Source organism: Etheostoma cragini, chromosome 2 (genome assembly GCF_013103735.1).
Source record: "Etheostoma cragini isolate CJK2018 chromosome 2, CSU_Ecrag_1.0, whole genome shotgun sequence".
Classification (NCBI taxonomy): domain Eukaryota; kingdom Metazoa; phylum Chordata; class Actinopteri; order Perciformes; family Percidae; genus Etheostoma; species Etheostoma cragini.
In genome coordinates, this window is record NC_048408.1 from 24,656,314 (window position 1) to 24,669,307 (window position 12,994).

The 12,994-nt window shown below is 37.2% G+C and overlaps 2 protein-coding genes across 2 annotated transcripts; both read left to right on the top strand.

The window, feature by feature from the left end:
- Positions 1 to 1,106: 1,106 nt before the first annotated feature.
- Positions 1,107 to 3,010, top strand: gpank1 (G patch domain and ankyrin repeats 1). Its single transcript, XM_034885673.1, has 4 exons — positions 1,107 to 1,565; positions 1,640 to 1,781; positions 1,879 to 1,954; positions 2,249 to 3,010. Exons 1-4 carry the CDS (start codon positions 1,107 to 1,109, stop codon positions 2,688 to 2,690), a joined length of 1,119 nt encoding a protein of 372 aa, XP_034741564.1. The 3' UTR covers positions 2,691 to 3,010.
- A 2,962-nt stretch (positions 3,011 to 5,972) lies between these two features.
- LOC117952941 (cytochrome P450 3A40-like) lies at positions 5,973 to 11,228 on the top strand. Its single transcript, XM_034885614.1, has 13 exons — positions 5,973 to 6,244; positions 6,335 to 6,428; positions 7,295 to 7,347; positions 7,552 to 7,651; positions 7,744 to 7,857; positions 8,239 to 8,327; positions 8,432 to 8,580; positions 8,718 to 8,845; positions 9,173 to 9,248; positions 9,349 to 9,509; positions 10,145 to 10,371; positions 10,503 to 10,665; positions 11,087 to 11,228. The coding sequence occupies exons 1-13, from the start codon at positions 6,180 to 6,182 to the stop codon at positions 11,174 to 11,176; spliced, it is 1,509 nt and encodes a 502-aa protein (XP_034741505.1). The 5' UTR covers positions 5,973 to 6,179; the 3' UTR covers positions 11,177 to 11,228.
- The last annotated feature ends 1,766 nt before the right edge of the window (positions 11,229 to 12,994 follow it).

Consider the following 12,994-nt stretch of genomic DNA (forward strand, 5'->3'; position numbering starts at 1 on the left):
AATTGTGGACAATATGCATTGTTAGAGCTTAACCTATCCAACAATTTATAAATAAGTAAAATGTAGTTCCACAATGACCAGATGGAACATTAAAATGAAGTATTAATGTTTATTCATTAGTAATATTAACCAATAAAATATAATAATTTAACACTAGCAGGTGCTGTTCTGTAGTACAACTTTTCATACTTAAGGAACGTTTAGCAGATACTACTTACTGTCTTTTAAGTAGGACTTTGAATGCAGAACTTTGTCTTTGTCTAAGTAGTAGGCCTAGCTATTTGTCCACTGTCATTGCTATATTTACTTAAGTGAAGGGAATACTTCCACCACTGCCAACAATATATGCATAAAGCTTTTATAGTGAGATATAGGTATTCTGTACAACAAGTATTTTTTACTATGTATGCATATTTAGATGCACTTGTCTTGTGCATATTTAGCTGATACAGTATGTGCTTTTACTCAAGTAACCATTCGTTCATCCAATCCGACAGGGGGCAGTACTCCCTGTAGTCATGTAGCTAACGACGTTAATTTACGTTAGACGCTCTGTTTACTCATAGACAGTTTGCTAACAGAGAAAGAAGAGAGGGTAACGTTAGCTTGACCTAGCTTCAACTAAATTAGTAAATTCTGTTCGTAGCTAGATAACGTCGTCATCTGGATGGGTGTTTTAGGTAAAGCGACGTAATGTTGGGTCATGTTACCGAATTTAGTGCCTTAGGTCATTTGAAATCAACAAGCGTGGGTAAAAAAAAAGCTAACGTTAATGCTGATGCTAAATCAAGCTAAAGCATATTAGCTCTGTTAGCGCACAATTATGTTAACTAGCACTAGCTTCTTTGCTTACGCTACAAAGGCTGGTTGTTAATCGTTGTATTTTTCAGAGATAAAGTGACGCACTTCACGTTGTGTTTGGTTAAATGTGTGAAATTCTGTTCAACTAAGCTACCCAAACTTGCATGCTACAACATAGATTAGTACAATGTGAAACAACTAGTAAAAGAGAAACACCATCGACTTTTAGCTTAATTGCATAGTTTTATTTTGATTGAAAAAAATAGTCAAACTTTCAACCTGCCACAGCTGAAGTGTCACTCCTTATGGCTGCATTAGGCTTTACTCCTGCCAGCGGGCACGATCTTTTCAGCATCGAAACAACCGAAAGATCCAGTTGTGAAATAAGCAACATACTTAATGGGAAAGAGGTCAGACAGTTTTACGAAGATTTAATAAAAGATGGCGAAGGACAAGATGTATCCAGGAGGAGTGCAATTAGCCATAAAGATAATGGCAGAGAGCATCAGAATAAACAGAGGAACAGAGAGTCCAGTAGAAGAGCGAGGAGGAGAGCTAGGGCTGCAGAGATGCAGCAGGGTCAAACAGAGTATGTGGTGCAAAGAGTGGTGAGTGGTGAAGGTGAAGCCAACCCAAGACGACAGACAAGCAATTCAGAAAGAACCATGGAGCTCCTGGGGCTCAGGTTGCTGCGTTGTGCCCATGATGGAGACATCCCTGGCGTTAAAGACCTGCTCTCAAAGGGGGTCGACATCAACTTCCAGGTACAATACTTCTTGTTGTGTTTTCATTTTTGGAAATATTTTATTTGTTTTAAGTCCTGATAATTTCTCTTCAGGATACTTACTTCTGGACAGCGATAATGTGTGCAAGCTGGTCGGGACAAAGAGCTGCGGTGAGGCTGCTGCTGCAGCACGGAGCAGCCTGGGTCGGGGTGGTTGATACACAGGGCAGGGATGCCAAAGACCTGGCGCTGGAAGGTATAACCACCCCTTTCTTATCAGAAAGTCTACATTTCTAAAGTTTGTGTGAATAGTAGGGTTGAACTCATCCATATCTACTGTATCTTTTCCACAGCCGGCCACAATGACGTATTGGAGGAGTTGGAGAGCTATGGGAGAAGAACACAGAGAGACACACAATCTGATAACAGGTTTGAACACTGTTGTACACAGTTTAAACTAAATCTGATTTATTTTTAAACCACCAGTAAACAAAAGGCGTATAAAAAGGCAATAAACAATAAAGCAAATTACTGCTACAATCAAGAGCATACATTCAAGAGAGAGAGTGGTTGAGCGGGTAAGGTAGTAAATGAAGATAGGGAGTGGAATAAAAGTATCTTTTCCCATTATCTTACAGCGGTTATGCTTTTAAAAAACTGTGAATCTGTTCCTTTTATCTTTCTCTTCTCAATAATGTTGTCTCTTCTTGTGTTTGTCCCCAGTGCCCCCCAGCCTCAGTGGTGTGGTGTGTGTTGTAGCGAGTACAGCAGTAGCCTGTCATCGCATCTCTCCTCCACTCTACATCTCTTCAGTCTGCAGCGTGCTCCACCCACCCCCTACTACTGCCTCCCCCCCTCCAGCAACAGCTACCAGATGATGGTTCGTTGCGGCTGGAAACCAGGGACAGGACTAGGGCCAGAGGGAGAGGGGCCTCAACAGCCAGTGCCAACTGTGCTGAAGAGAGACCAAAAAGGCCTGGGGTTTGGACAGATGAAAAGAGCCAAAGTAACTCACTTCCAACCCAGGGATCGTGATGCAGTAAAACCACCTTCCAAGGAGAAAGAGTGGAGAGGAGGAAAAGGACAGAGAAAGGAAGAAAGTAGGAAAAGGGAGCTACAAGATAAGAACTGGGAAAGAGATTTTCGTGCCTCTTTTTATCTTTGACTACTACTTACTGTGACTTTTCTACAAGCCCTTTCTCTCAAACACATCTCAAAGCATCTCTATAATAAACAATCTATTACGAAGACAAGTTGGACCTGTTGTAAAGCTCCTTGGAGCATATTAACATGAATATCTTGACTCTACCTCAACGCTGAAACTGCATCCTTATAAGGAATTAGTTGTGCCGCTGCCCACAGATATGACCAAATGTATTTATTCTGTCACCAAATATGGCATATTTACTATTGATCCACTAAGACTTTCAAAGGGTGGATTTTATTGCTATATTAAAAAATACACTTGTTGAGGTTCATGATCTAGAAAACATGTTTTTAATATTGCAGCTATTTTGATATGTTTAATAAGGATAATACAATATAAAGCATAAGAGGAAAACTAGTTTAGCTATTGAAAGATTTATTAGCAATTTATCAGGAGTGACTGCAGTAATGCTGTTAAAGTGCCTAACATGGTTCATGGTTCTTTATCATAGAATGTTGCAACACTCTTTCTCCGAAAAAGCTCCAGGTACAGTCTCACCTAATTTGACACACCTGCACGCATGTGACGGGTGAGTCACGCGTCATATGCTTGTGCATATCTGCTTTATCATCACTTGGCTGTGTATAACTTCCTCACATTTGGCTAAGTAGTCTAGATTGTTATATCTCAAAAGCCGGAGTCCTTTTTTTCTTTTTTTTGTTGAAGTTGGACATGTTTCAAGATTGTATTTAAAGAAGCGCAGCTCAAGCAATTTTTTTAACATGTTTTTTTTAACCTTCCCTTCACAGCTTAAATAACTGCTGGTTTGGTTACTGGTCCTTTCTATGCTCTACATCTTTGTATGGTGGTCCTAGTGCACAGTTTTTTCCTAAAATTCATAGACACGCACTTTAAAATTGTATGTGTGAAAGTGAAAAGAGATTCTGTTAGACTTGTGATGGACATTATATAATGAGTAGAAACTTTTATCATATGCTTTTTTTTTACTTTGAAAAATACCACCAGTTTTCAGTAATTTTTAATCACAGTTAATTGATAATACTACATGTAACTACTATTTGAGCATTGCAATGATTAAATATAACAAGGCAACCTCCAGCTCACCCAGGAAGAGCATACGCCCCAGGTAGAGTCCTTTGCAGCGGCCCAAATTCAAATCCGACCTGCTTTCCTGTCTATCCCGTCACCACAAACAAAGGGAAAACCCCCAAAAATAATCTTTAAAAAAAGACTGAATTTTCCACATTTTGTAAAACTATTTTTATTTAGTTTATGTTATAACCAAATTTGGGAGACGCAAGATTTCATTACCCAACAGGTTATTAATTAGTATTTTGATATTCCAAAACGGTTTTGCTGTGTTTATAGTCATACATTTCCATAAGTCATAAACCTGAAGCATTGTATAAATTCCAGTTTTCTTCTTGGTAAAAACTCAACATGATTGATGTGATTTACGGAGTCTGTTTGGATTTATATCAGATTACAAACTTTGGATACAGATTGATAGTAGTAAACTTTAACTAGCATTTACTAAAATAACAAATTTAGAGATTCAGCCTTGAGGGACGTCTGCATATTTTCTAGCTGGATTTTTCTGATTTCCCAAGGTGTTTGAAAGTGTCATCAGCTTTAGTTTGATCGGTTTAAGGGGCCCAACAAGGCCTGCATGGTCCCTCGTCAAAGGGATCTATGAAATGGACAAAGTCACTAAATCAGAAAGTTGTACTCTCTCTAAATGCAATTTAGCTTGTTACATGAATTAATATGTAAAGGCAACAACCATGGATATCTAAGTATGTAATTTAAAAATTCCAACTTCCGTCTCTGTAGTTCTGCAAAACTTCCACCATGGCCAGTTTAACGATCAGCTGAGCAAATCGCATTCCCAATCAGTTCCTTGGCCTTAATCAAAATGGCAGGTAAGAGTATGGATGGATGCTCTGCTTGATGTGCTTACTAAATCTAGAAAAGAAATTAAACAATACAGCAACAAATACAATAAAAATATACCTATTTTTACACATTTTAATACAAAACAAAAAAAATTCAAATGTATTATGTTTCACAAGACTTACCACAAATGATTAAAGCATGAATGACTTTCTCAAGATTTACTAAATGAAATGACTTAATTTTGTTAATGAATGCACTACTCTCTGATAGGGATTGTGTCATTATGAAATATTTAAAGCAGTTTGGGTTATCAAAAGAAAATAATCACTAATTACAAAACACATAATTGTCTGTAACCTTAACAGTCTGTATTTTAAATTCAAATGACAAATTTGTTATTAATTAAACTAATTAAATTAATAAACAAATTAATGGAAAAATAAGATTTATGAAAATCTTTATACCAAGTTGTGCCTGCCAATTGTGCCCCAGTATGTGGTACCTATGAGCCCCAATTTTTTAAATATTCCATGTGTCCAGTTGCTATACCTGTGCAGAACAGAAAAACATTAAATAAATAATGTCTTTGAAGTCACATAGTGTCGGTATAACACTCAAAATGAAAAAACTAAACTTTGGTGATTTGGTGCATTAGGTGAAGTTTCAATCAATGTACTATCTATATATTTTATTTATGTTTTCTAATACGACAGGCCTAAAGTCATACCTTGACAGTTTTTTTGTCATACCTTGACGGTTTTGAACTGTCAAGGTATGACATAAAACTTTGTATGAGAAAAATCATTTATATATTTGAATAGTAGGCTAAATGAACTTGTTTGGAATGTACAATCTACTTTGATTAGAATTAACTTTGGTCCTTACATAACACATATGCAATCTGACTTGTGACTGCATGTCCAGGAGGTGTGGCCCCTTTTCACTGTTATGTAAGAACTTTAGCCATTTCCTGTGCAGCAACAAGAAAAAATGGTAGTGTTTGAGTTTCCCTCACCCACACATCTGATTATGCTTGGACATGTCTTTGTGTGAGCACAGATTGAAGTAAACACAGTATGTCTCAATAAAACAATTTGACAGTCACACACCACAGTGAGTCTCATACATGTAGGAACAAACAGTTTTAATGGCTTGCTTGTGTTTTAATTTTGTCCACTTAATAAAGGGTGAGCCAGGAATACTTTTTTTGAAGTTTATTTAACTTGTACTCGTTGAACATTTAAATTACAAATAGCAGGAGATATTAAAAAACAATATTCTGATCATACAACAACATATATAGTTTTCATGCACTTTGTGTGTGTTCATTCTCTCTTAACACGAACAATATAATAATTTAGGTCACAAAATCACAGGTAACAAAGTGTAAAACATGATGATAATGAGTGCCGCTTGGTCTCTTTTTGTCAATGATTCACAAGACCTTGCCGCCTGCCATTGGTTCAACTCTCACACACTGGCTACTCACGCAACAGAGCGGAGCTGCAGGATATAAAAACCTCTGGTCGTGATTTGGGGCTTGATGTGTTTTTGTGCTGTCGTTGAAGGTAGGGAGAAAAACACGCAAAGATGGGCTTCTATTTCTCCACTGAGACATGGACCCTCCTGGTGGCTTTCATCACACTGATCTTTGTGTAAGTGTCAGAATATTTTTCCCAGGTACTTGTACAGTGTTTGTGAGTTGTATGAATCTCTTCTCATCCACGTCTGTTTTTGTTTTACAGGTATGTCTGCTGGCCATTTGGAACATTTAAGAAGATGGGTGTCCCTGGTCCCAAACCAATCCCTTTTTTTGGCACAATGCTGGCATATAAAAAGGTTGGTAAACTTTTCAGAAACAAATACACCATATTTCTATACCAGAATGTACAGGCTTAGCAAGCGCATTATTGGTCAAAATTAATGTTAATTAATTATTTTTTTAAATATATATACTGTATATAATACAATATTGAGAGTAACTAGTGTTTTCTGCCCTGGTGATTTCTAATTGCTATGGTCAACTTGAATAGCTATTGTTATTATAACAACAACAACAACAATAATCTCACAAAAAAAAAATCTCTATATCATAGAAGGTGTAGTAATAGAATTTAGATCTCTGGAGAGATGGTGAATAATGTTTCACAACGTTTTAAAGCTTTGAAGCTTCTATAGCTCTGTGTAAAGTTGACAGGTGGATTTAAGTGGTGGTCGTTAAAAATGATTCAGTAAAAAACTCAAAAGCAAAAACTCAACAGTAGCGTCACTAGTAGCGAAATAATGTCCTATTTACTCTAGATAATCAAATAAAAATATTTATAGGAAAATGATTCTTAGGGAATGCATATCACAGGTTTCAAATTCCTTGGAAAAGGGTAACTACTGTAATAGCCTTTTGGAGGATCTCAGTTGTGTACATACAGTTTGACAATGAGACAACAGTTTTCGTTTCCCCTTTTTTTCATTTTGTGAACTGTCAGTTTATGAAAATTTTTGGTTTTATTGCCAGTTCAAAAAAATGGTATCAGGTTTGAAGTGCCGATTTTAGTTCATATATCCTTCAGTTTTTAACAGTAGTTTTGTTAATGATTTACATATTTAAATATAATTTTTCACCCTACAAATATTTCACCATGTTAAAGGGATGTAAAGATTAAAGAAAGGCTTTCATTTCATAATCTATAAATTATTGTTGTACCTAGGGATTCACCGCCTTTGATGAAATGTGCTTCAAGAAATATGGGAAAACATGGGGGTAAGTCTGCATGTTGTACTGTGTGTTTTTGCATGCGTGTAATGCATTTTGTCAATTGTTGTCCTTATTGCTACAGTATCTCTGTTTACAGTGTTAGATACCTGTTTTACAACGTAGATTTATATGTGACTGCATAGATAACAATCTCACCTGGTGTTTTACTATTTATTTTTTCATATTCTATTCTGTTCTCATCATATTTAGCATTTTTGATGGCCGTCAGCCCGTGCTGTGCATCACGGATCCTGCCATAATCAAAACTGTTCTGATAAAGGAGTGTTACTCTCTCTTCACTAATCGCAGAGTATGCTTACTTATACTTACTATATAACAAAGTCATTGATTCATTGTGGTTGCTTGAACTTTCTCATCATCGGCATGTTTTCTGACTCGCAGAACTTCCGTCTGAACGGACAACTGTACGATGCTGTGTCCATCGCTGAAGATGATCAGTGGAGGAGGATCCGCAGTGTCCTTTCTCCTTCCTTTACCTCAGGAAGACTGAAAGAGGTACAGTTCCCTTCTCTGCCCTTTCTTGCATACAGAACATCTTTTCAACCAAGGTCTGTAACGTAACTTGAATTAATTTTTTCAAGGGAAGTGCAGTCCCAACATGCATTGCGGGGCCTATGACCCCTTAAAAATAATCAAATATTTACCCGTGAGATCTCATGACAAGATATGGTCCCAGTGGGGACATTAGCTGTCATCACTTCAACCAAATAGTCATCTTTCCTTCCCAGGTTTTTTCGTTTGAAGGAATTTTTAGAGGCATAAAGAGATGAAAGTATTCAGAATTTCACAATTATCCATTTTATTATCTTAAACATAAACAGCAGGAACTGTGTATCAGTGTATTTATCGGTGACAGTGTCCCTGTCTGTGCCTCAGATGTTTGGCATAATGAAGCACCACTCTGCTAACCTGATCAGCAGCATGAAAAAGAAGGCAGACAAGGATGAGCCCTTAGAGCTAAAGGAGTAAGGACACATATTCCATTAATTCATAATTACTACATAAAATGACAACTTTTTACAAACATGATATGCTAAGTTCATCTCCAATGTGTTTGTTTGCTGATTAGGTTCTTTGGACCCTACAGTATGGATGTAGTAACCAGTACAGCCTTCAGTGTCGATATAGACTCACTCAACAACCCCTCAGACCCTTTTGTCACTAACATCAAGAAGATGCTGAAGTTTGACTTCTTTAACCCTATCTTCCTCATTGTTGGTACATAATTCCTTTTATGTCAGTATAATGCAGCTATTCATAATTAATAACTATCTGTGTTGTGAATGTTTCCAGTCAATACAATCACTTTCTGCCCTATGTCCTTGATGAATGTTTTTCTTTCTGCTTATTTTCAGCTTTCTTCCCCTTTATGGGTCCTGTTTTGGAGAAGATGGAGTTTTCCTTTTTCCCTGTGGCTGTCACAGATTTCTTTTACGCTGCACTGCAGAAGATCAAGTCTAATCGGGAACAAAGCAGTCAAAAGGTATTAGTTTTTAGTTTAGTTGAATTTTATTTTTGTGTCATGCCAAACATTTGGCCCATCCCACATGGGATTACAAGACACCACTAACTTATTTAGCAAACGTCTTTTGGTTGCAAACACAAATCATTCGGAGAAATACATGAATATTGTAAGTACTGTATATACACAGTATATACAAACAACAAATCCTCATTTGCAGATCATCTTGGTACAGAGCTTTTTATTGTCTAGTATGTATTGGTATTACTGTCTGCATGTGTGTATATACATATATCTGTATCAGCAGATTTGGGGATATAATCAAAGTTATTCTAATATATCTACTAGAGTCGAGTGGATTTCCTTCAGCTGATGATTGACTCCCAGAAAAACAATGACCTCAGTAAAGTGGAACAGGATAAAGGTGACACAAAGCCACATACATTACACAGCCACATACATTATTTAGACACACATAAAACCACAACTCAAGCTATTCTAAATCCCATCTTCTGTCTCCCCAGGTTTAACCGATCATGAGATCCTTTCTCAAGCAATGATTTTTCTCTTTGCTGGCTATGAAACAAGCAGCAGCTCTCTCTCTTTCTTGGCTTACAATCTGGCCACAAACCCTCATGCCATGAAACTGCTGCAGGAGGAGGTCGACTCCACCTTCCCCGATAAGGTGCGTTGGGGAGAGGATATTGTTTAAGTAGCAGGAAGGTCTCAAAATAATTTATTTAAAGCTGCTTTCCCTGTTTTTTTGCCACTTGAGTGCAAAGGAACTCTAATATATTGTCCCCCTCTTGTTTAAAACTAGAAGTTAGAAATTACACTTCCTTGTGCTGAACGTAAGTGAATTGGATAGGTTTGAGTGACTCTATGCGTAGGTTGGCAGAGACGTTTACCTTTCCATACCTTTAACTCTGGAGAAGCATAATTCCATTACATTGTCTGTGAACTTAAATGAAGTGAATGAGGCTAAAAAAAACCTGAAGGGCTTAGAGTTAGGTGATAACTCTCTGGGTGTGTTATTGGGACTGGCTTCTTTCACATTGTTAAAAGAAGTCCAAACAGTTTGACAATTTTGACAACATAGTCTTTTAAGCTTTCTTGCAGAGTGTTAAATGAGAAGTTCAATGCCATGAGAGTGGTATCAGTCTTTGGATCTAAACCTAAAAAAAACTGTTTTTTAACCTCAGTACCTCTGTCGACCATCAGTGAATCTCTTCAGCACTTGTTGTAGCTCCTAACTTTGCCTGAAATAGCAAGTGGTGGCCTTGTCATGTACTGTATATGTGTGTCTATGTGTTTGGTTAGGGTCCTGTTGAATACCAGGCTCTGATGCAGATGGAATATCTAGACTGTGTCATCAACGAGTCTCTCCGATTGTACCCCATTGCCCCACGCATTGAGCGTGTAGCCAAGGCAACTGTGGAGATAAATGGCCTTGTGATTCCAAAAGGTATGGTTGTTATGGTACCCACATGGCCCCTGCACCGGGACCCTGATCTGTGGTCTGAGCCAGAGAAGTTCAAACCTGAGAGGTATGAAAAAGAGTTATATGTTTAGCTTTACCAAAACAGCCACAGAAAGGACACGGATTTTTGTCATTGATACAATATTGTGTGTATGTGTGTGTTTGTGTGTGTGTGTGCGCGCACGCGCTAATCTTCAGGTTCAGCAAGGAAAACAAGGAGACTATTGATCCGTACACTTACATGCCTTTCGGGGCAGGACCAAGGAACTGCATTGGAATGCGATTTGCTCTGGTGATGATGAAACTAGCAATGGTGGAGATCCTGCAGAGATACAGCTTCTCTGTGTGTAAGGAGACCGAGGTGAGACTAAAGATATTCATCTTCCATAAGTCATCACACTGCTTGTTATTGTTTTTTTAAGGTAAATGAGTGATCCTTTTGTATGATGCATGAGCAATACCGTTCTATGCAAATTTGATTTATTGCCTGTTTGATTGGGAAATGGAGAGTTATATAATACCAAAGGTCAAACCAGTCATGAGCGTGTTAAGGTCTTTCTGTTGAAAGGGTTCATGTTAAAAGGCTGAATGCCTACCTGACACTCTGAACAACAAGAAAACATTTGATGCTGTTATGTGCTAAAATGTCAAATAACACACTCAACAAGCTGTCTGTTCTTCTTAAGGTTTCTACCAGCTGTGATACTGGCAGTTGTTATTTGTCTCATGCATAATTGTCTTTGTTTAAACTTCTTTACTCTTCACATGTTATGTCTTGCCAGATCCCCTTGGAACTGGACATCCAGGGCCTGCTGATGCCAAAACGACAAATCAAACTGAAATTGGTGCCACGTTCTGAATCCAGAAACTAAAACAATATAAAGGATTATACTTTTAGCTATGTTGTGTACAGGCCTTCTGTGACTAAAAACCATGCTGATTTTCTTGTGGTAATAGTAAAAGTTATGTGTACATCTGTATAAGTAAATAAATTAAATTGAGTGACAAATTGATCATTTGTAAAGCCACTGTTAACAGTAAAGGATAGTTTAAATGTTTCAGGTTTTTTTGGTATTTGTGATTTGAATCACTGTTACAGCAACTAACAGAGTTAGAAGCATGACAGAAACATTTTGATACTTACAAAGACATTTTTTAGGGTTATTTTACTTCCCAGTATACCATAATACTGTACCACACAACAGCACCACCGACTGTTGTCTCATTGCTTGACTGTACAGTTAATCAATGCTTTTCTGATAATAAAAGCTTGTCTGAAGGAAGTACTGATATTTATTGCAGGCTAATTGCACAGGCTCTTATTATGTTTTGCAGGTGTTCATGTTTTCTTACCACCCTGTGTTGAATATTAGATTAAAATAAAAGGTAAAGAGGGTTCATTCAGATTTTTAGCCAGTCAGGGAGTTAATGGTTGAGCAGATATTTCAGTAAGAAAGTGCATTGGCCTACTGTGATTATGTTGTAATTATGCACGTATTCACTCCAGCTCTGTAAATGTTTTACATCACAACAGCGCACTCTTGTGGATGGTCTGTTTGTTTTGTTCGTTTATCGCTCATGTGCTCCTGCTACTTCACAGATCCATTATCCGCGTTTTTCAACCATCTTGTTCTTTCCATGTTTATAAACAGAGGCTAGAGATAAAAAAAAAAGAAGAGAAGAAAAATCTGAGGCTGGCAAACCAGCTCCACTGCAGACACCACATGCTCTTGCGGCTGGGATTGAGAAAAGGTTATCTGCTGAAAATAGCTGAAATATGTGCTTTACACCAAACCTGTCAATTAAATGCACCATTTTCTTTTAAGTTGGTTAAGCACCTAAGATCTATGATAAATAACATAATGAACTGCAATCCTCATGGATATGTTTTAATGTCTTTAAGTAACTTGTTTGATTTTATAATTATATTTATATTTACAATTATATATAAATATTTATACATGTTTTGTTTAATTCACAGAGCAATCTGCAATTCATTAAAGACACAACAGTGAACAGCTATAATAAATTAGAAATTCTGAATAATAACGCAATAGATGTTAAATCTAAAAAAATCTGTTTCCCGGTGTGACGAAATGAACTGCAGCACATTGGCCAGGTGCCCAGATGTGGCGTTCAAGGAAGAGAACCTGCAGCCATGATAGCAATAATGTTGAGGACTACTTTTCTGCTGTTATCGTTTGTTATCCCGTGTCAGTGACCGGCATCACTGTCGGTTTCTGACCGCAACAATTTTAGTATTACATATTTCTGCAACTGTAACATGTATTTTGTTATGCACTTTTATTTTCCATTCAACAAAGTTGCCGTTGCAGTGCATTCATAAAGTTAGGCAATTTATGAATGCACTGCAACGGCACTATTGACATTGTCTTTTGTTTTCTGTCTAACTTATTTTTTATTTCCCTTTATTCTATTTTTATTGATTGGATTTTCTTCTTCAATTTGTTTTCAAAAATCGTTCCTGTGCTAAGTTGCCTCATATAAAGCACTTACTTACTACTTTGAAAGACGCTATTGCAAAGAAACGTGCCTTGAGTTGTTGCCCATGTTATTTTAACAAACCAAAATATATTTTACCCTAAATCTAGTTAAAGCTGTGCTATGAGTTCTTGCTTGGTCCCTTCTGTTGACGTTCCAAGTAAATTTCATACAAAACAGAGCAAACT

Coding starts and splice junctions, on each gene's coding strand:
- LOC117952941 (XM_034885614.1), top strand. CDS start 6,180: ATGGGCTTCTATTTCTCCACTGAGACATGGACCCTCCTGGTGGCTTTC. Junction 8,846..9,172: donor GGGAACAAAGCAGTCAAAAG/GTATTAGTTTTT, acceptor TATATCTACTAG/AGTCGAGTGGATTTCCTTCA. Junction 10,666..11,086: donor CTGTGTGTAAGGAGACCGAG/GTGAGACTAAAG, acceptor ATGTCTTGCCAG/ATCCCCTTGGAACTGGACAT.
- gpank1 (XM_034885673.1), top strand. CDS start 1,107: ATGGCTGCATTAGGCTTTACTCCTGCCAGCGGGCACGATCTTTTCAGC. Junction 1,782..1,878: donor CAAAGACCTGGCGCTGGAAG/GTATAACCACCC, acceptor TCTTTTCCACAG/CCGGCCACAATGACGTATTG. Junction 1,955..2,248: donor GACACACAATCTGATAACAG/GTTTGAACACTG, acceptor GTTTGTCCCCAG/TGCCCCCCAGCCTCAGTGGT.